General features: G+C 40.0%; 1 protein-coding gene across 8 annotated transcripts in view; it reads left to right on the plus strand.

Moving 5' to 3' along the window:
* The window catches only part of SPG11 (SPG11 vesicle trafficking associated, spatacsin), a 120,730-nt gene that overhangs the window by 5,745 nt on the left and 91,300 nt on the right, over positions 1 to 23,685 (plus strand). For all 8 annotated transcript variants that reach the window (XR_010120823.1, XM_055276767.2, XM_055276768.2 and 5 more), the window contains exons 4-7: positions 915 to 1,116; positions 5,938 to 6,075; positions 6,266 to 6,714; positions 9,199 to 9,344. Coding sequence is in view for 7 of the 8 variants with exons in the window: in XM_055276767.2 (XP_055132742.2) it covers positions 915 to 1,116; positions 5,938 to 6,075; positions 6,266 to 6,714; positions 9,199 to 9,344 (935 nt within the window). In the remaining variant the exon portion in view is untranslated. The remainder of the gene's footprint in view (positions 1 to 914; positions 1,117 to 5,937; positions 6,076 to 6,265; positions 6,715 to 9,198; positions 9,345 to 23,685) is intronic.

Here is a 23,685-nt window from a genome sequence, read left to right on the forward strand (position 1 = left end):
GTATATAATTTTTGCAAAAATATCATAAATACTAAATTAACAATTTTTATTGCCAGGTTATAGAACTGCACTGTCCAAAACAGTAGGCACTAAGCGTATGTGGCTATTAAGCATATGAAATTGGCTAGCATAACTTGGGAATTGAATTCTTAATTTTGTGTAATTAGATTTTTTTTATTCTCCTGAGACAGGGTCTCACTCTCACCCAGGCTGGAGTGCAGTGGCGTGATCTCGGCTCACTGCAACCCCTGCCTCCTGGGCTCAAGCGATTCTCGTGCCTTAGCCTCCTGAGTAGCTGGGACTATAGGCATGGGCCGCCACGCCCAGCTAATTTTTGTTACTTTAGAGTTAAAAGCTGATACTCAGTTGAGTCATTAGAGAACTTTTAAGGATGTTTGTTACAACTTTAGTTGTTCCAACTTTCAGCCTTAAGTTTTATGAAGTCTCAATACAGATCAGGTATTTCTAATGAAAATTTAGTATCCAAATTAAGATGTGCTCTAAGTGTAAAATATCAGACTTTGAACATTTATAGATGAAAAAACACAAAATGTCTCAGTTTTTATACTGACTGCATGTTGATAATGCTTTGGATAGACAGTATTGGGTTACATAAAATAGTAGGTTTACCTCATCTCTTGGCCAGTGCTGTTGGAAAATAGCAGTGCCTCTGGGCCTGGCCCAGAGTAGATGTTCAGCAGGTATTACTGAAGAACTTGGTATCAGGTTCTTTATTGTGCCACCAACTTCATAGTCATCTGGTTGTTATAATGGGGGCTTGCCTCAGTTTTCAGTCTTCTTCTGTTATACCTACAAAATTGGAGTGATAAAGTCTATAGCTCTATCCCAACCTGTGCTTTAAATGGTTAGGCATACTTACAAAACTAGCATTTTCTTTTAACTCTAACTCAAAGACATTTTTGATGTTGTGGATGGTACATATGTAGCTCATGTGGATTTAGCACTTCACAAAGAAGATATGTGTAATGAGCAGCAACAGGAGCCAGCCAAGATTTCTTCATTTACTTCACTGAAAGTTTCTCAAGACCTCGATGTTGTAGTGATTGTCAGCTCCTCCAACTCTGCAGTTGCTCTTAACTTAAATTTGTATTTCAGGTATGTAGATGACTGCAGTTTCTAATTTGAGGTAAATAGACGGATAAGAGGTTAAAAATATCCTTGTTCATTTTTTTTTTTAACTAGTGTTTCTTTTTCTATTCAGTTAGATCATGTTCTAGCTAATACATTGTAAAGTAGTTACTGAATAATATGTATAACTGACCACTGGCTACCTTTTATATTTTTACATGTTCATCAAAATTTTGATTTTGATTTGACTTATATGTTATATATGGGTTATGTCATGTGAGTCAAAATTACACAATTTTAAACCACAGTTTAGCACTCAATTGTATAGACATGTTATTTCCCTAATTTTCTCATGTTTCCCATAGAGTTTATAAGCTCCTTGAGAACCCAAGTTCATGATTTGTTCTTTAAATTCATTGTCAATGACTTTTTCTTCCAGTTTGCCTTAGCTTTCCACCTCCACAGCCATACCCTAGGCTTTGTCAATATTTGAAGTCGCCCCTCCCCCAAGTCACTACTTTTTACATCTCGGTCTCTAACCACAACTTCCCAAACTTTCCAGCTTGCTTACTCAAGTACTCCCACTTCACCTGTCCTCTGACCTAACTGGAATTTCCAGTTCATTGACCTTCCACTCTTTACCCCCTCCTGTCTTCACTTCCCTCTCTTTCCAGCATAGATTCTGTGATCCATCATACCAGTTACTTTCTTGCATGTACTCTAAACTCTTGCTCCTGCCCTTTGATAGCACTTGGTCTGGCAAAATTTCAACCCTGATTGAAATCTTTTTTTCTGCCTTCACAGTGTCTACAGTCAGACAGCTGAGTACTTGTAGAAAACAACAAAAGAAAATTGATACCACTCTAGGTTCACACTTAGTACCTTTAATTGGTCTTAATGTTGCCTGGAAATTTTACAGTGATTTTTCATGAGCCCATTCTTTACAACTGTATTTTTAAACCTTCTCTGTTTTCCTCAAACCTCCATTAATCTCTTTATTCCCAACTTCTCTTGGATGACCTTGCCTCTTATGAAGGCCCATCCCTCTGTGTGTGCTTTAGATCCCATTCCTTCCATCCTTCTTAGGGGCCTTTCTCCATTTCCTCCCTTTTTTATATAGTTGTCACCTTTATCCACAGTTACACTTTCTCCTGGTCAATTGTGGTCCGGAAATATTACATACAGTAAGATATTTTAAGAAAGACTACATTCACATAACTTTTATTACAGTATGTTGTTGTAATTGTCCTATCATTAGTTATTACTCCCTCACTGGACCTAATTTATAAATTAAACTTTATTATAGGTATGTATGCATAGGAAAAAACAGTACAGTTGACCCTTGAACAACTCAGGGATGCCATCCCCCTGCACGATCAAAATGCCACATGTAACTTTTGACTCCCCCAAAACTTAGCTACTAATAGCCTACAGTTGACCAGAAACCTTACTGATAACATAAACAGTTGGTTAACACATATTTTGTATGTTATATGTATTATACTGTATTCTTACTATAAAGTAAGCTACAGAAAAGAAAATGTTAAGAAAATTTTAAGGAAGTGAAAATATATTTACAATACTGTACTGTATTGATACTCTATTACATAATCTGTTTACAAGATGAATAGTCTGTCTGAAAAGGCAAGCAACAGCAGCATACCTCAACCCGTGGTACATGTCAGGCAATTCATGTTTTTCTTACAATGTCATGACTTTTCTCTACTTGGGAGCACTTCCAGCATTACATTTCATATGGGTCCCATGGTGTTATATAAGGTTATGGTATGGCACGAAACATGATGAAAAATACATGAGAACCACAAGAAATCACTTTTTAAAAATTATGTTATTATTATTTTAGAGACAGGGTCTTGCTATGTTGCCCAGTCTGGACTCAAACTCCTGGGCCCAAGCAGTGCTCCAACTCAGCCTCCCGAGTAGCTGAGATTGTACGTTCACGTCACCATGCCAGCTAGAGAGATCACTTTTTACTGTGATACACAATTTACTGGAGAGAAGAACTGCTCACACAGAGATTATTAGTATCACATGGCATTTTAAGCAGATACTTACTAGGGCTCACTGCAATAGCAACAGGAAGTGGCTATGAGATTATTACAGCAGTACAGTATATACTATGGCTAATTATATGCAGTTATTTAATACTGCATCTTGACATTTGTTTACATTTTCTTTGGCTTCCAGTGGTATCATGTACAGTCTGTAAGTGTGTACATAGGTTCTGATAAATGTTAACTTTTTTTTTTCTTTTTTAAGATGGAGTTTCGCTCGTTGGCCGGGATGGAGTGCAATGGTGCGATCTCAGCTCACTGCACCCTCCGCCTCCTGGGTTCAAGCGATTTTCCTGTCTCAGCCTCCTGAGTAGCTGGGATTACCCACCACCCAAGCCTGGCTAATTTTTTGTATTTTTAGTAGAAATGGGGTTTCACCATGTTGGCCAGGCTGGTCTTGAACTTACGACCTCAGGTAATCCGCCCACCTTGGCCTCCCAAAAATGCTGGGGTTACAGGCGTGAGCCACCACGCCCAGCCAATCTTAACTTTTTATAATAAGTTTGTGGGGTTTTTTTGTTAATTTTGAGATGGAGTCTTGCTCTATTGCCAAGGTTGGAGTGCAGTGGTGCAGTCTCGGCTCACTGCAACCTCCGCCTCCTGGGATCAAGTGATTCTCCTGCCTCAGCCTCCCAAGTAGCTGGGATTACAGGCATGTACCACCACGCCCTGCCAATTTTTGTATTTTCAGTAGAAACAGGGTTTCGCCATGTTGGCCAGGCTGGTCTTGAACTCCTGACCTCAAGTGATCCACCTGCCTCAGCCTCCCAAAGTGCTGGGATTACAGGCATGAGCCACCGTGCCCAACCAATTTGTGCATAATTTATGGTAGAAAATGATAAAATAGAGTAGCAACTATGTAACTTTTATGCATTCATGACATACCTAACTTAATCTTGATTTTAAAAAATATTTCTAGGCTAAACTGGGTATGATAGTACATGCCTATGGTCTCAGCTACTCCAGAGGCTGAGGCAGGAGGATTGCTTGAGTCCAGGAGATCAAGGCTACCGTGAGCTGTCATTGCACCACTGCACTCCAGCCTGGGCAACAGAGCAAGACCCTGTCTGAAAAAAATATATTTCTAGGCTACATGGTTCATTTGTGAGTTTAAACAAATTGTTGCAAATCTCTAAAAATTTTTCCAATATATTTTTGGAAAAAAAAATCATATAAGTGGACCCATGGAGTTCAAACCTGTGATATTCAAGGGTCAACTGTATGATAGGATCTGGTACTGTCTGCAGTTTCAGGTACCTACTGTGTGTCTTGAATGTATCCGCTGTGGATAAGAGGGAACTACTGTATCTCCAACTTCTTTCTGGTATTATATCCACATCCAGTTAATCATCAGGTCCTAGCCATTCTGTCTCCTAAATGTTTCTTTTGTCCACTTTTCTCAACTCTTCTGTCCTCACTCTATGCCACCATCATCTCTTAATTGAACTATTTTAATAGTCTCCTACTTGATCTCCTCATGCCTATTCTTACCCCCTCAAATCCATCCACAATAGAGTAGCTAAGAGTAATGTGGTTAAAATGCATATTTTATCAGAGGTGTAGCCAGGCATTAACATCTGGGGCAGGGGTATCTACCTTTTATTTTGTTGATGGGGCAACTGTTTTCTCATGCATCTTCTCATTTTCGCCCTACCTTCTCTAACTTCTTTTCGTCATCATCCTTGGACAGTGTCATATGGTTGTGTCAACAAATTACCTTCAAGTTGTTTAAAGGATTAATATTTAATAATGTAAGTGTCCGAGGAGATGAAATCCTTCCCCTTCTTCCCCTAGCTACTCTTCTGCATCTGTTCATATTGCTTTTCTGCTTTGAAAGCCTTCTTCAGGTTCCTTTTCCCCCTCAGATAAAAGTTTAAATTTTTAATAGCCTGTGGGGCCCTGAACCATCTTTCTAGCCTCATCCCATTCCATCTAACTTCTCATTTTCTATACATTAGCCACCCTAGCCTTCTTTGCATCTCAAATGTAACAGCCCCCTTTTCCACATGTATTCTCCCACCTATACCCACATACATACTTTGCCTTCTAGTTCATGCATTCCTCTGGTCTCAGCCTAAATCTTACTTTGTGGTGGCAGTATAATGAGTAATTTTAAAATCTGGACTGGAGGCCGAGGCAGGCAGATCACTGGAATTCAGGAGTTTGAGACCAGCTTGGCCAATATATAGTAAAACCCTGTCTCTACTAAAAATACAAAAATTAGCCAGGTGTGGTGGCATGCACCTGTAGTCCCAGCTACTTGGGAGGCTAAGACAGGAGAATCACTTGAACCCGGGAGGCAGAGGTTGCAGTGAGCTGAGATTGCGCCACTGCACTCCAGCCTGGGTGACAGAGTGAGACTCTGTCTCAAAAAAAAAAAAAAAAAAAACTAGACTTGATGGTCACATTAGTCTGTTTCAAAATGTTTCTGAACCTTAGTTTCCGTATCTATAAGATGGGGTTATATTTACCTCACAGGGTTGTTGAGAGGCTTAAATAAGAGTTTGTATGAAGTGTTTAGCATAACATCTGAAATATAGTAGACAGTAAGTGTTCTTATTGCTTTATCAAGCTAACTGCCCTTAATAGAGTAAAATTCTTACAGTTCACTCTATTACTATGGCATAAGCAAGGGAGATAAGGAGTTCTCTTCTGGGGAATTTGTTGTACTATTCCTTCTCTGTAATCTCTTATTTTTAACAGGAGCAATAGTAACACAAATTTGGGTTTGATCATCATTTTTTCATATGGCTATCATTATTTTTAAATGTAGGCAACACCCAGGACACCTACTGTGTGAAAGAATACTAGAAGACCTTCCTATTCAAGGACCTAAGGGGATAGATGAAGATGATCCTGTTAACTCTGCCTACAACATGAAACTGACCAAGTTTTCCTTCCAAATTGATAGGTACAGAAACTTCCTTTTCATTTAGTTTATTGTTCTTATTTTTTATCATGCTGACACTGTACCCTTTCATTAAAGGTCTTTATTTGATAGATACTTTTTTTTCTTAAAAACATCTTTGCCCTGGTTTAGTGTTTCACATAGTGCCTTTTACTGTGACAGGTGTTAAGTTATATTTTACCTTGTTTTCCAGGTCTTGGAAAGCCCAACTATCATCATTGAATGAAACAATAAAGAACTCCAAACTGGAGGTTTCCTGTTGTGCTCCATGGTTCCAGGATATTTTGCATTGGGAGTCACCTGAATCTGGTAACCACAGTACAAGTGTGCAGAGCTGGGCTTTCATTCCACAGGACATAATGCACGGGCAATATAATGTTCTACAGAAAGATCATGCCAAGACCAGTGATCCAGGAAGATCATGGGAAATAATGCACATCAGTGAACAAGAGGAACCCATAGAGCTTAAATGTGTGTCTGTGACAGGATTCACTGCACTGTTTATTTGGGAAGTGGAAAGGATGGGCTATACCATTACCCTCTGGGATTTGGAGACCCAGGACATGCAGTGTTTTTCCCTTGGCACAAAGTGTATTCCTGTAGACAGTAGTGGAGACCAGCAACTGTGCTTTGTTTTGACAGGTGAGACTGTCCTGTATTAGACTGAAATCCATTGCTGAGATGTATGCTTTCCTGCTGTATTTTACTTCTGCCTCAGTGCCTGCTCTCGCCTTTAAGTGGTATTATAATTGTTTATAGAGGAAGTTTCTTGTTATTCTTGGTAATAGTGTCTCATACATTTGGCTTTTAATTAACGTCTTTTCTGCCCAGCTAAATGCTAAGATACTAAGAGAAAGTTTGAGAGAAATGAAGTTTATTATTATTTTTAACCCAAAGAGTGTTCATTTGACTTCACAAGCAGAGGTTGTAAGCTAGCTGCTCGTGGGCCATGTATGAACTGTATATTTATTTTGCTTGGCTTGCACTGTCTAGGCTTTTAAAAAAGATTATAAACATTCAGAATTAGAGGATTTCACACAAATTCTAATTTCCAGCTGTTACTGAAAAATTATAAGATCTCCCGGGCATGGTGGCTCACGCCTGTAATCCCAGCACTTTGGGAGGCTGAGGCAGGTGGATAACCAGAGATCGGGAGTTCAAGACCAGCCTGACCAATATGGTGAAACCCTGTCTCTACTAAAAATACAAAAATTAGCCTTGCATGGTGGCCGGCACCTGTAGTCCCAGCTACATGGGAGGCTGAGGCAGGAGAATTGCTTGAACCTGGGAGGCGGAGGTTGCAGTGAGCCAAGATTGCGTCACTGCACTCCAGCCTGGGAGACAGAGCAAGACTCCGTCTCAAAAAAGAAAAAAAGAAAAAATGATAAGATCTGGCAACACTGGGTCTGCATTCCTGCATAGTAACTTAGGGGTTGGCAGTGAGTTTCAGTTCTCTTAGATGGGCCATTTTATTTCTGTCTTTTTTTTTAATTTACTTTTTTTTTTTTTTAGACAGAGTGTCACTCTGTCGCCCAGGCTAGAGTGCAGTGGTGCGATCTTGGCTCACCACAACCTCCACCTCCCTCCAGAGTAGCTGGGACCACAGGCACGCACCACCACGCCCAGCTAATTTTTATATTTTTAGTAGAGACGAGGTCTTGCTGTGTTGGCCAGGCTGGTCTCAAACGCCTGACCTCAAACAGTCCACCTGCCTCAGCCTCCCAAAGTGCTGGGATTACAGGTGTGAGCCACCACATCTGGCTGTACTTTTATTTTTTAATAGAGATGAGGTCTCACTACCTTGCCCAGGCTAGTCTCAAACTCCTGAGCTCAAGTGATCCTCCTGGCTTGGCCTCCCAAAGTGCTAGGATTACAGGCGTGAGCCACCATGCTTGGCGTGAGCCATTTTATTTGTGATTAGGTTTTTCTTGCACTTCTCTAACTACCTACTTTGCCCCTCTATGCATGGGACGTTTTGATATTTCAGATATGCATTCATTCACCACATAATTCATCTTCTGCAAAGGTATTGAATGTTGTAATTGGAATTAACCATGTGTTTCTTCTATACCCAAATTTTGGTAATCATGTATTTCTATGTGTCAGGAATATGCTATGAATTATTTTATTTTATAATAGTAAACCAGAAATCTGACATCCATAAATGATTAAAGGTTCCAGGATTGATTATGCAAGATAATATAAAGTAGAAATGTGGAGTTTAGTGCTTTTTTTTTTTTTTTTTTTTTTATATGGAGTCTCACTCTTGTCTCCCTGGCTGGAGTGCAATGGTGTGATCTGGCTCACTGCAACCTCTGCCTCCCAGGTTCAAGTGATTCTCCTGCCTCAGCCTCCTGAGTAGCTGGGATTACAGGCACCCGCCATCACACCTGGCTAAATTTTTGTGTATTTTTGGTAGAGATGGGGTTTCACCATGTTGGCCAGGCTGGTCCCAAACTCCTGACCTCAGGTGATCTGCCCACCTCGGCCTCCCAAAGTGCTGGGATTACAGGCAGGAGCCTCTGTGCCTGGCTAATTTAGTGCTATTTCATAAAACGCATTGCTCTTATAAGAATTTGCCTTATGGTCAGTGTTTTAAAGACAAATTTTCTTGGTGGGTGCAGTGGCTCACACCTGTAATCAAAGCATTTGGGGGGCCAAGGTGGGAGGATCACTTGAAGCCAGGAGTTTGAGACCAGCCTGGGAAACAAAGTGAAACCCTATCGCTACAAAACAATTCTAAAAATTTTTTAAATTAGCAAAACAGTTTTTTAAAAATTAGCTGGGTGTGATGGCACGAAACTGTAATTCCAGCAACTCCGGAGGCTGAGGCGGGAGGATTGCTTGAGCCCAGGAGTCTGAGGCCGCAGTGAGCTATGATCACACCACTGCCCTCCAGCCTGGGCAACAGAGGGAGACTCTGTCTCTAAAAAGGAAAAACCCACAAAACTCTCCTATAAAAATTTTGAAAAACCATGATGAGTTAAGATCATTATAGTACATGATATCCAGTAAATATATTTGTAATTATAGTACTGAAGTATTGGGTAATTAAAAATCATTTTCTAAATCATAATCCTAAGATCTAATCTGATTTATTAAAGCTAACTTTTATTTTTCCTGTAGAGAATGGACTCTCTCTGATTTTGTTTGGTTTGACTCAAGAAGAGTTTTTAAACAGACTCATGATCCATGGAAGTGCCAGCACTGTGGACACTCTTTGTCATCTCAATGGCTGGGGAAGATGCTCAATTCCCATACATGCACTAGAGGTAACAGTTAAATGCCCAAGAACATTACTTAATTATTTTGTGTTACATACTTTTATTCAACTTAGGATTTGAGAGAATTCATTTAATTTAGCAGCAAAAATAACTATAGCCTTTGCATATCTATTTAAACAGTTCTGGCTGTTTCATTACCCTAACTGCTTAGCAGTTTACCCTTTTTGCTTTAAAAGATATAAGATTGTAGTAAATAATAAGAAAAAGGTACAGGAAATGGATGCAACATTAAGCTAATGAGACTAAATGAAGTGGAAATAAGCTATGGAAGGCTTGAACAGTAATGATCTTTTATTCCTACCTTATGCTTCCTACTTGTTTTTTTTTTTTTTTTTTGGACACAGGGTCTCACTCTATTGCCCAGGCTGGAGTGCAGTGGTGCAATCTCAGCTCATTGCAACCTCCACCTCCCAGGTTCAAGCGATTCTTCCACCTCAGCCTCCCCAGTAGCTGGGACTACAGGCACGCGCCACCATGCCCAGCTAATTTTTGTATTTTTTGGTAGAGGCAGGGTTTTGCCATGTTGGCCATGGCTGGTCTCGAACTCCTAATTTCAAGTGATTCACCCGCTGTGTCCCAGAGTGCTGGGATTACAGGAGTGAGCCACTGCACCCGGCCTGCTTCCTACTATTCTAATCCAACTTCAGAAGAGGCATAACCTGAATTTATTTAGCATTTTATAATTCACAAACACTCTTTTACATGGAATATCTAATTTTGTCCCAAAACAACCACATGAGACAGATTGGGTAGTTTATATTCTTTTTATTTTACAGATGAAGAAACTTAGGCTTTCAGTGATTGAGTGGGTGACCCAGAGCCATATTAATAAAGACAGGAGCTAGAATCAAGGGCAGGGTACCTTCTGCTATACTACACAGTCCCTGAAGTTATTAATGTTATGTGCCAGTTTCTTTAAATGACAGCTTTATTGAGATATAAATCACATACCCATAAAATACACCCTTTTAAAGTGTACAATTCAATGGCCTTTGGTATATTCAGGGTTGTGCAGCCATCACCACTAACTCTAGAACATTTTCATCACCTCAAAAAGAAACTCCATAAACATTAGCGGCCACTCCCTATTTCCTGTTGTCTCCAAGTCTTAAACACCAATCTACTTTCTGACTAGATTTTTCTATTCTGGACATTTCATGTAAATTGAATTATAAAATATTTGACCTTTGTGACTGGCATCTTTGACCTAGCATGTTTTCAGAGTTCATCCATGTTGTAGCATGTGTCACTACAACTTCAGTCCTTTTTGTGGCTGAATATCCCATTGTATCAATATATACTGCATTTTGTTTATCCATTCATCAGCTGGTGGACATTTGGGTTGTCTCCACTTTCTAGCCATTATGAATAATCCTGCTATGGACATTTGTGTACAAGTTTTTGTGTTGACATATGTTTTCATTTCTCTTGGGTATATACCTGGCTATGGAATTACTGGGTCATTTATTATTTTTGAGGAATCCCCAAACTTCCACAGTGACTGCACCGTTTTACATTCCCATCAGCAGTGTATGACGGTTCTGCTAGCTGCATGTCTTAGCTAACACTTGTTATTGTTTGTTTTTTATTGCAGCCATTCTAGTCAGTGTGAAGTCAAAATGAAATGGCATCTCATTGTGGTTTTCATTTGTATTTTCCTGATGACTAAACATGTTGAACATGTTTTCATATGCTTATTGGCTATTTGTGTGTCTTCTTTAGAGAAATGTCTGTCGAATTACTTAGCCCCTTTTTAAATTAGGTTGTCTTTTTATTGAGTTCTAAGAGTTCTGTATATATTCTGGATGCTAGACCTTATGACATACATGATTTACAAATACTTTCTCCCATTCTTTGGGTTGTTATTTCACCTTTTTAAAATTTTTTTAACTTTTATTTTAGGTTCGGGTACATTTGCAGGTTTGTCACATAGGTAAATTGCATATCATGGGGGTTTGGTGTACAGACTGTTTCATCACTCAGGTAATAAGCATAGTACCTGATAGGTAGTTTTCAATCCTCACCTTCCTCCTACCCTCCACCCTCAAGTAAGCCCCAGTGTCTGTTGTTCTCTTCTTTTTGTTCACGTGTACTGTGTTTAGCTCCCACTTATAAGTGAGAACACCCAGTATCTGGTTTTCTGTTCCTGCATTAGTTCACTTAGGATAATGGCCTCTAGCTCCATCCGTGTTGCTGCAAAGGACATGACCTCGCTCTTTTTTATGGCTACATAGTATTCCATCGTGTATATGTGTCACAAATTCTTTATCCAATTGATATGGTTTGGCTCTGTGTCCCCACCCAAATCTCATCTTGAATTGTAATCCCCATGTGTCAAGGGAGGGAGGTGATTGGATCATGGGAGCAGTTTCCCCAATGCTGTTCTCCTGATAGTGAGTTCTCAAGAGATCTGATGGTTTAAAAGTGACAGTTTTCCCCTGTGCTCTCTCTTCTGCCACCATGTAAGACATGCCTTGCTTCCCCTTCACCATCTGCCATGATTGTAAGTTTCCTGAGGCCTCCCAGCCATGCAGAACTGTGAGTCAATTAAACCTCCCTTCTCAGGTAGTATCTTTATAGCAGTGTGAGAACAGACTAATACACTAGTTTGCCAACCTAAATGCCAATCATGGGCATTTAGGTTGATTCCATGTCTTTGCCATTGTCAATAGTGCTGTGAGGAATATATGTGTGCATGTATGTTAATGGTAGAATGATTGATATTCCTTTGGTTATATACCCAATAATGGGATTGCTGGGTTGAATGATTGTTCTGCTTTAAGTTCTTTGAGAAATTGCCAAACTGCTTTCCACAGTGGCTGAGCTAATTTACATTCCCACCAGCATTGTATAAGCTTTCCCTTTTCTCTGCAACCTTGCTAGCACCTGTTGTTTTTTGACTTTTTAATAATAGCCATTCTGACTGGTGTGAGATAGTATCTCATTGTGGTTTTGATTTGCATTTCTCTAATGATAAGTGATATTGAGCATTTTTTCGTATGCTTGTTGGTCATGTGTATGTCTTCTTTTGAAAAGTCTGTTCCTGTCCTTTGCCTACTTTTTAATGGGGTTATTTTTTGCTTGTTAATTTAAGTTCTTTATAGATTCTGGATACTAGACCTTTGTCAGAGGCATGGTTTGCAAATATTTTGTCTTATTCTCTAGGTTGTCCGTTTATTGATAGTTTGTTTTGCTATGCAGAAGCTCTTTAGTTTAATTAGGTCCCATTTGTCAATTTTTGGTTTTTGTTGCAGTTGCTTTTGGTGTCTTTGTCATGAAATCTTTGTCAGGGCCTATGTCCAGAATGGCATTTTCTAGGTTATCTTCCAGGGTTTTTATAGTTTTAGGTTTTACTTTTAAGTCTTTAATCAAACTTGAGTTGATTTTTGTATATGGTATGAGAAAGGGGTTCAGTTTCAATCACCTGCATATGGCTAGCCTTTTATCCCAGCACATTAATTGAATAGGGAGTTCTTTGCCCATTGTTTTTGTCAACTTTGTGGAAAACCAGATAGCTGTAGGTGTGTGGCTTTATTTCTGGGCTCCCTGTTCTGTTCTATTGGTCTGTGTGTCTGCTTTTGTACCAGTACTATGCTGTTTTGGTTATTGTAGCCTTGTAGTGTAGTTTGAAGTCAGGTAATGTGAAGCCTGCAGCTGCAATTGTTCTTAGACAAAAGGCCGAGAAGTGATGATGTCTCCAGCTTTGTTCTTTTTGCATAAGATCGCTTTGGCTATTCGGGATCTTTTTTGGATCCATATGAATTTTAAAATAGTTATTTCTAATTCTGTGAAGAATGTCATTGGTAGTTTGATAGGAATAGCATTGAACATGTAAATTGCTTTGGGCAGTATGACCATTTTAACAATATTGATTCTTCCTATCCAAGAGCATGGGATGTTTTTCCATTTGTTTGTGTCATCTCTGATTTCTTTCAGCATTGTTCTGTAATTCTCATTGTAAAGATCTTTCATCTCTCTAACTGTATTTCTAGGTATTTTATTCTTTCTGTGACTTTTGTGAATGGGATTGCATTCTTTATTAGGCTCCCAGCTTGGACGTTGTTGGTGTATAGAAATGCTGCTGACTTTTTTTTTTTTACATTGATTTTGTATCCTGAAACTTTGCTAAAGTTGTTTATCAGATCCAGGAGCTTTTGAACAGAGACTGTGGGGTGTTCTAGGTATAGAATCATGTCAGCTGCAAACAGAGATAGTTTTACTTCCTCTCTTCCTATTTGGAGGCCTTTTATTTCTTTCTCTTGCCTGATTGTTCTGGTTAGGACATCCAGTACTATGTTGAATAGGAGTGGTGAGAGTAGAATTTTTGTCTTGTTATGGTTCTCACGGAGAATGCTTCCAGCTTTTGCCCATTCAGTATGATGTTGGCTATGGGTTTTTCATGAATGGCTCTTGATATTTTGAGATATGTTTCTTCAATGCCTAGTTTGTTGAGGGTTTTTAACATGAAGGGATGTTGAAGGGAGGATTACTTGAGGAGCAAGCAATGGTTTTTGTTTTTACTTCTGTTTATATGATGAATCACATTTATTGATTGCATATGTTGAACCAGTCTTGCATGCCAAGGATAAAGCCTACTTGATTCTGTTGGATTAGCTTTTTGATGTTTCGCTGGATTCAGTTCACTAGTATTTTGTCTAGTTTTTTTTTTTTTTTTTTTTGAGTTGGAGTCTCGCTCTGTCACCCAGGTTGGAGTGCAGTGGCGCAATCTCGGCTCACTGCAAGCTCCACCTCCTGGGTTCACGCCATTCTCCTGCCTCAGCCTCCTGAGTAGCTGGGACAACAGGCGCCCGCCACCACACCCGGCTAATTTTCTTTATGTATTTTTAGTAGAGACGGGGTTTCACCGTGTTAGCCAGGATGGTCTCAAACTCCTGACCTCTTGATTCACCCACCTCGGCCTCCCAAAGTGCTGGGATTACAGGCGTGAGCCACCGCACCCATCCAGATAATTTTTATATCTATATTCATTAAGGATATTGGCCTGGTTTTCTCTTTTTGCTGTGTCTCTGCCAGGTTTTGGTATCAGAATGATGCTGACGTCATAGAATGAGTTGGGGAGGAGTTCCTCCTCAGTTTTTTTGGCTTTTCACCTTCTTGATGGTGTCCTTTGAAACACAGAAGTGTTTTAGTCTTATGAAGTCAATGTATCTTTTTGGGGGTGATGAGGGGGTCATTTTTGCTTTTGGTGTTGAATCTAAGAAAGCATTGCCTAATCTGAGACGGTGCAGATTTATTCTTACAAGACTTTTATAGTTTTAGCTCTTACAGTTAGGTTTATTATGCACTTTAAGTTCAATTTCTTATATGGTATGAAGGAGGAGGCCAACTTCATTCTTTTGCATTCTTTTGTGGATCTTCAGTTGTCCCAGACCATTTGTTGAAAAACTTATTTTTATATAATCTAAAATATCATTGTGAGAAAAATAATTAAGTCTTCTGTAAATCTACCATCCAGAAGTAATCATGTTTACTATTTGGGTGTTATTTCCTTATAGTTATTTTTTCTATGTTAATAATAGACAAGTGTTATCTCATTAATTTTCTTATTAACCCTATAGGGTTAATACTGTTAGCGCCATTTTATAGATCAGGGAGCTGAAGCACAAAGAGGTTAGGAAATCTAATTCAGCTATACATGGGCATAGGTGGTAGCACCAGGATTTTAATTCACACAGTGCCTCTCCCCTTACACAGTACACATGTCTCTGTGTGAATTTAATTAGTATTGCATTGTATATACAACATTGCTTTGGCCCGGTCTCCTCCTACATAAAAAAGAATGAGTAATATATATTTTAAGTGATAACAATAATAAAACAAATATTCTTGTATCCACCATCAAGGCAAGAAATAGAATATCATGGCTATCTTTGAATGTGTATGCCCTGCCCGATCCTAGTCCCTTACCTTGCCTAGCCTCAGAATTAACCACTCTTCTGAAATTTTATTTATTTATTTGTTAATGAGACAGTGTCTTGCTCTGTCACCCAGGTTGGAGTGCAGTAGTGTGATCATAGTTCACTGTAACCTTGAATTCCTGGGCTCAAGTGATCCTCCTGCCTCAGCCTCCCAAGTAGCTGGGACTACAGGTGCATACAACTGCACCCAGATAATTTTTATTATTTATTTTTTGTTGTTGTTGTAGAGATGGAATCTTGCTTTGTTTCTCAGGTGAGTGTCGAATTCTTGGCCTCAAGCGATCTTCCTGCTTTGGTCTCGTAAAGCACTGGGATTACAGGCATAAGCCACCATGCCCAGCCATTCTGAAATTTTTAACCATTCTCATGATTTTATTTTTCTGCATATAAATGTATCCCCAAATAATGCTTTTTAATTGTAGCTAATGTTGAATTTTGCATAAAATGGAACCACTGTGTATGTGTGTGTGTGTATATATATATTATTTATTTTACATATATATTTTTTTCTTTTCTTTTCTTTTTTTTTTTTTTGAGACAGAGTCTTACTCTGTCACCCAGGCTGGAGTGCAGTGGAGCTATCTCAGCTCACTGCAGCCTCCGCCTTCTGGGTTCAAGCGATTCTCCTGCCTCAGCCTCCTGAGTAGCTGGGATTACAGACACATTCCACCACACCTGGCAACTTTTTGTATTTTAGTAGAGATGGGGTTTCACGATGTTTGCCAGGCAAGTCTCGAACTCCTGACCTCAGGTGATCCTCCTGCCTCAGCCTCCCAAAGTGCTGGGATTACAGGTGTGAGCCACCATGCCTGGCACTGTATATATATTTTTTGAGACTCAACATGATTTTTTTGATTCATCCATGTTTAATGTATATAACTATAGTTCATTCAGTTTCACCCCTGTATAGTATCCCACTGTATAATATGTCTTTATCCAGCTTTGTGTTGTTTCCTTTTTTTTTTTCCTGTTAACAAGCAGTGTTGCTGTAAAGTTTCTCATGTATCTGCTGCAGCACATGTGCAAGAGTGTCTCTAGGGTGAAAGCAGAATTGCTCGATCATACGTCATGCACATCTTTAATTTTATTGATAATACTCTAGTTTTCCAAAATTGTTTTATCAGTTTATGCTCTCACCAGCAGTGTATATGAGTTCTCATTGTTGCATGTTCTTCATGTTCTTGCCAGCACTTGATTTATAACATTTTTTCCAGTATGATGGTATGATGGATTTTCATTTGCATTTCCCTGATTAAGGTTTAGCGTGTGTGTGTGTGTGTGTGTGTGATATTTGGATTTTTTTTCTTTCATAAGTAACTGTTCAAGTTTTTTGCCTATTTTTCTTTTGGGGTATTATTCTTTTTCTTGTTGGTTTGTAGTGTTGGATATTCTGTAGATACCAATTCTTTGTTGTTTGTATGGTGGATGTATTCTAGTCTGTGGCTTGTCTTTTTACTTAATTCGTGGAATCTTTAATATAGTTCTTAATTTTAATGGAATTTAATTAATCAGTCTTTTCCTTTATGACTAATGCTATTTGTGACATCTGTCCTTAAATTATATAGTTTTTGTTTTTTCCTAAAAGTTTTTCAATTATGAATTTTTTTTAATGCAGTGGAGAGATCTCGGCTCACAGCAATGTCTGCCTCCCAGGTTCAAGCCATTCTCCTGCCTCAGCCTTCCAAGTAGCTGGGATTACAGGCACCTACCACTACACCCAGCTATAAATTATGATTTTCACATTTAAGTTCTTTATCCATTTAAAACTTATACATGATATGGGCTATTTTAATTTTTTCTCATACTGAAAACCATTTGTCTCAGCACTTTTTTGAAAAGTCCTGGCCGAGCGCGGTGGCTCACTCCTGTAATCCCAGCACTTTGGGAGGCCAAGGCAGGCAGATGACAAAGTCAAGAGATCGAGACCATCCTGGCCAACATGGTGAAACCCCGTCTCTACTAAAAATACAAAAATTGCTGGGCATGGTGGTGCACACCTGTAGTCCCAACTACTCGGGAGGCTGAGGCAGGAGAATCACTTGAACCTGGGAGGTGGAGGTTGCAGTGAGCCAAGATCACAACACTGCACTTCAGCCTGACGACAGAATGAGACACCACCTCAAAAAATAAAAAATAAAAAAGTCCTGTCTTTTACTGCTGATCTGAAATGTCTTGAGTGTCATATATTAAGTTTCCACATATGCATGAATTTGTTTTTGACCTCTCTATTCTGTTCATAGGTCTTTCCTTAGGCCAATTCCATCTTGCCTTTATTATCGAGGATTTTAATTAGGGCAAATTCCCTTATTCTTCAGGGGTGGCTTTATTGTTGTCTATTCCTTAATCTTTACTTTTTAAGATTAGCTTGTCAAGTTTCATGAAAAATTGTTAGGATTTATATTAGAATTACATTAAATCTATATATCAATTTGGGAAGAAATGACATCTTTAGGATATTTAATCTTTATATCCGTAGTCTCTCTTGTCATTTTGGGGGTGGGGGGCAGGTCTTCATCAATGTCTTTCACTAAAACATTCCAATTTTTACAATTTTTCCATTAAAAGCTTGGCATCTTTTCCTTTATTTTTGGTGTGTGTGTTGTGTGTATATTTAAATACTATAAGTATTGTTCATTCTAAGTGTTTTTTTTTTTTTTTTTTTTTTTTTTTTGAGACGGACTCTCGCTCTGTCGCCCAGGCTAGAGTGCAGTAATGTGATCTTGGCTCACTGCAACCTCCATCTACCAGGTTCAAGCGATTCTTCTGCCTCAGCCTCCCAAGTAGCTGGGACTACAGGCACGTGCCACCACGCCTGGCTAATTTTTTGTATTTTTAGTAGAGATGGGGTTTCACTGTGTTAGCCAGGCTGGTCTCGATCTCTTGACCTCATGATCCGCCTGCCTCGGCCTCCCAAAGTGCTGAGATTACAGGCGTGAGCCACCATGCCCGACCCCAAGTGGTATTTTTTAAATTACATTTTGTTAATTGACAGTGTAAGGAAATATAATTAATTTTTGTGTATTGATTTTTATATCCAGCAAATTTGTTAAATTAATCCTAATAATTTGTTAGATTTTATTGAGTTTTCTATATAGTTAATATGCATATAACATCAGAATAATATAGTTTTCTTTCATCTTTTCAAATGCTTGTATGTACTTTTTAGCACTTTTTTTTTTTTGAGACCAGGTCTCACTCTGTCACCTAGGATGGAGTGCAGTGGCATAGTCCTGGCTCACTGCAGCCTCCGCCTCCCAGTTGCAAGGGATACTTCCATGTGAGCCTCCGAGTAGCTGGGACTAAGGTTGCACGCCACCACACCCAGCTAATTTTTTTATTTTTTTGTAGAGACAGGGTTTTGCCATGTGCCCCAGGCTGGTCTTAAATTCCTAGCTCAAGCAATCCTCCCTCCTTGACCTTCAGAAGTGCTGGGATTATGGGCATGAACCACCACACCTAGTCACCACCTTTTTTCTTAATTGGGGTACTAGGATCTCTAGTATAACATTATCCAGAAGTAATCTTTGCCTTATTCCTGAGTAGAGCACACGCTCTCTCTCTCTCTCTCTCTGTCTCTCCATCTCTGTGTGTGTGTGTATCTGTGTTTGTGTGTGTGTGTGTTTTAAGATACCCTTTGTAAGTTTAAGTTCCCTTATGTTCCCTTCTATGAGGTTTTATCATGAATGGGTATTGGATTTTATTGAATGCCTATTCTGTATCTATTGAGATAATCATATGAATAGTCTCCTTTAATTTGTTACTGTAATGAACCACATTAATACATTTTTATTTTTGTGTTGTGAAATACAATATGTAAAAACATACGCAGAATACAGTTTAACAAATAATAATAGTTACTATTATTATTATTTTTTTTTTGGAGACAGTCTCACTCTGTCGCCCAGGCTGGAGTACAGTGGCACAATCTCGGCTCACTGAAACCTCCGCAACCCGGGTTCAAGCGATTCTCCTGCCTCAGCCTCCTTAGTAGCTAGGATTACAGGCATGCACCCCCACACCCAACTGATTTTTGTATTTTTAGTAGAGGCAGGGTTTCCCCATGTTGGCCAGCCTGGTCTTGAACTCCAGACTTCAGGTGATCCACCCACCTCGGCTTCCCAAAGTGCCGGGATTACAGGCATGAGCCACTGCGCCTGGCCAACAAATAATTATCAGCAAAAACTCTTGTAACCACTATCCAGGTCAAGAAATAAAACATCACATGCACTCCAGGAGCTCCTTTCTGCCCTATACTAGTTTAGAAATTATTCACTTTCTGTTCTTTAAGAAGCTATCCTAGGGAATATAATGTAGATACTTAAATTATCAGATCTAAAGTTTGTTTTTTTGGTGTGTGTGTGGGGGGGGGGGGTTGTGTTTTTGTCATTGTTTGTTTGTTTTTGAGCTGGAGTCTTGCTCTGTCCCCCAGGTTGGAGTGCAGTGGCACGATCTTGGCTCACTGTAGCCTCCACCTCCTGTGTTCAAGTGATTCTTGTGCCCCAGCCTCCTGAGTAGCTAGGATTACAGGCACCTGCCACCATGCCCAGCTAATTTTTTGTATTTTTAGTAGAGGCATTTCACCATGTTGGGCAGCTGCTCTTGAACTCCTGACCTCAAGTGACCCACCCGCCTCGACCTCCCAAAGTGTTGGGATTACAGGCGTGAGCCACCACACCCAGCTCAGATCTACAGTTAATAACTAATTATTTTGAATAATACAGGTCCGTTGAATGCTTTAACTTCATTTACTCTTAGCCTATTCATGTTATTGTTGTGTTTTATTTTTTTAACCACATTAGACATTATGTATTTAGGTTCATTTTCCACCATTTATTTTGCTTTTTAAACTTTTTGCTGAAAATGAAGGCACAAACACATACATATCCTAGGCCTAGGATCATCGATATCACTGTCTTCCACCTCTACATCTTGTCGCACAGGACAATCTTCAGAGGCAGTAACATGCATGGAGCTATCGTCTCATATGCCTTTTTCTGGAATACTGTGAAGGACTTACCTGGGGCTGTTTTATAGCCAGCTTAAAAAAGAAATAAGTAGTACATTCTAAAATAACGAAAGTATAGCATAGTAAATAATAGGCTGTAGGAATTTTCAGCTCTATGATAATCTTATGGGAACCACCATTGTAAATGTAGCCAGTTGTTGAGTGAAATATTGTTATGTGGCACATGACTACTCAGTTTTAATAAAAGTTCCATGTGCTTGAAAATTGAAAACGTATTTTCCAGTCCAGGCACAGTGGCTCACACTTGTAATCCTAGCACTTTGGGAGGCCGAGGTGCTCAGATCACTTGAGGCCAGGAGTTTGAGACCAGCCTGGCCAACATGCCAAAACCCCATCTCTACTAAAAATACAAAAAAATTAGCCGGGCATGGTGGCTCACACCTGTAATCCCAACTACTTGAGAGGCTGAGGTAGGAGAATCGTTTGAACCCAGGAGGTGGAGGTTGCACTGAGTGAGATTGAGGCACTGCACTCCAGCCTGAGCAACAGAGTGAGATCCTGTCTCCAAAGAAAAAAGGAAAACAAAATGTATCTTCCATTTGTCACATTGGTCTTTCAATCAGAAGTAGTTAGACTGTTGACACTTTGCTCAATCCTTCTTAACTGCTATGAGACCTTGTTACATTGTGGATAATTTCTTCATATCTCCCAGTGCACTAATTCTTTCTTCACCTGTGTCTAATCTGCTATTAAACACATCTGTTCCTAATTTAAATTTTTATTTTTAGAATTACTATTTGGTCATTGTTTTTATATGTGTGATTTTGAAAATTTTTAAATCTATAGAAAAACTTCAAAAATTAGTAAAATGAACATTAAGTTAAATTTCACCTAGATTCACCAACTATTAACATTTTACCACATTTGTGGGGTTTTTTTTGTTTTTTTGGTTTTTTTTGAGATGGAGTCTTGCTCTGTTGCCCACACTGGAGTGCAATGATGCAATCTCTGCTCAGTGCAACCCCTGCCTTCTGGGTTCAAGTGATTCTCCTCCCTCAGCCTCCCGAGTAGCTGGGATTACAGGTGTGCACCACCACGCCTGGCTAATTTTTGTATTTTTAGTAGAGATGGGGTTTTACCATGTTGGCCAGGCTGGTCTCAAACTCCTAACCTCAAGTGACCTGCCTGCCTCCCAAACCACATTTGTCTTTTGTTTTTTGTTTTTTTTTTTTGAGACAGTCTCACTCTGTTGCCCAGGCTGGAGTGCAGTGGCACAATCTCGGCTTACTGCAAGCTCCGCCTCCCAGGTTCACGCTATTTTCCTGCCTCAGCCTCCTGAGTAGCTGGGATTACAGGCGCCCACCACCACATCCGACTAATTTTTTGTATTTCTTAGTAGAGACGGGGTTTCACCATGGTAGCCAGGATGAAACCACATTTGTTTTAATTGTACTTTTTTTTTTTTTTTGCTTAACCGTTTTAAAGTTGCAAACTTTATAATCCTTCACTCTAAGTACTTTAGTATATATAAGAACAAGAATATTCTATTCATTGATAATTTAGTTTTTATTCCCATCACTCAGAACAAAGGCATAGTTTGTTTATAGTCTCCCCTGGGGCCAGTAATTTTTTCTAGTTTATCTTTTTTTGGTGGGTGTCACCTCACATGGACCCTAGGTTTGTCCTGTTTTTTCTTCCTCCAACATAACTCCCACCAGTATGTCTCACCTCCCTTGGTATATTAACACCCAGAACTTTGGCCCATTGTCTCTCAAAATCTGGTTTCTGGACCAGCAGTTCACCATGACCTGTAGATTAGAAATGCAAATTTTCAGGCCTCTCCCAATATCTGTTGAATTAGAAAGTCTAGGGGCAGGGTTTTGCAGTCCACAGCTTGACAAATTCTCCAGGTGATTCCTATGCACAATGCTTTATGCTAAGGGTGGCAAATTTTTCTTTTTTTTTTTAGATGGAGTCTTGCTCTGTCACTCAGGCTGGAGTGCAATGGCGCAATCTTGGCTCACTGTAACCTCCACCTGCCGGGTTCAAGCAATTCTCCTGTCTCAGCTTCCCAAATAGCTGGGACTACAGGTGCACACCACCACACCCGGCTAATTTTTTTTTTTTTTTTTTTTTTTTTTTTTTTTTTTGAGACAGAGTCTCGCTCTATCGCCCGGGCTGGAGTGCAGTGGCGCAATCTCGGCTCACTGCAAGCTCCGCCTTCCGGGTTCACGCCATTCTCCTGCCTCAGCCTCCGAGTAGCTGGGACTACAGGCGCCCGCCACCGCGCCCGGCTAATTTTTTGTATTTTTTTAGTAGAGACGGGGTTTCACCGTGGTCTCGATCTCCTGACCTCGTGATCCGCCCGCCTCGGCCTCCCAAAGTGCTGGGATTACAAGCGTGAGCCACCGCGCCCGGCCTAATTTTTGTATTTTTGGTAAAGACAGGGTTTCACCATATTGGTCAGGCTAGTCTTGAACTCCTGACCTTAGGTGATCCACCTGCCTCAGCCTCCCAAAGTGCTGGGATTACAGGAGTGAGCCACCGTACCTGGCTTTTTTTTTTTTTTTTCTTTTTTCTTTTTTTTTGTTTTTGAGACAGGGTTGCATAGGCTGGAGTACAGTGATGCAATCACAGCTCACTGCAGCCTCAACTTCCTGGGCTCAAGACCCTCCTGCCTCAGCATCCCCAGTAGTTAGGACTACAGGTGTGCGCCAACATACCCAGCTACTTTTTTATTTTTTTTAGTAGAGACAAGGTCTCTACTAAAACCTTTTTAGAAACAAGGTCTCACTATGTTGCCCAGGCTGGTCTCAAACTCCTGGGCTCAATCAATCTTCTCGCCTCAGCCTCCCAAAGTGCTGGGATTGCAGGCATGAGCCACTGTGCCCCACCAGCTTTGTAAAGGATCACACGGTAAATATTTTAGGCTTCTCAGGCCACATGCTCTTTTGTTTTTGTTTTTTTGAGACAGCATCTTGCTGTGCTGCCCAGGCTAGAGTGCAGTGGTATGATCTCGGCTCACCACAACCTCCACCTCCCGGCTTCCAGTGATTCTCCTGCCCCAGCCTTTCGAGTAGCTGAGAGTACAGGTGCCTGCCACCATGCCTGGCTAATTTTTGTATTTTTAGTAGAAATGGGATTTCACCATGTTAGCCAGGCTGGTCTCGAACTCCTGACCTCAGCTCATCCACCTGCCTCTACCTCCCAAAGTGCTGGGATTACAGGCATGAGCCACCATATTTGGCCATCATACTTAAAAAAAAAAAGAATGTTTATTTTATTTTTATTAAAAATATAGAATGCAGCAAGGTGCAGTGGCTCACGCCTGTAATCCCCGCATTTTGGAACGCCTAGGCGGGAGGATCACCTGAGGTCAGAAGTTTGAGACCAGCCTGGCCATCATGGTAAAACCCCGTCTCTA

The sequence above is a fragment of the Symphalangus syndactylus genome, chromosome 5, assembly GCF_028878055.3.
Source record: "Symphalangus syndactylus isolate Jambi chromosome 5, NHGRI_mSymSyn1-v2.1_pri, whole genome shotgun sequence".
NCBI lineage: Eukaryota > Metazoa > Chordata > Mammalia > Primates > Hylobatidae > Symphalangus > Symphalangus syndactylus.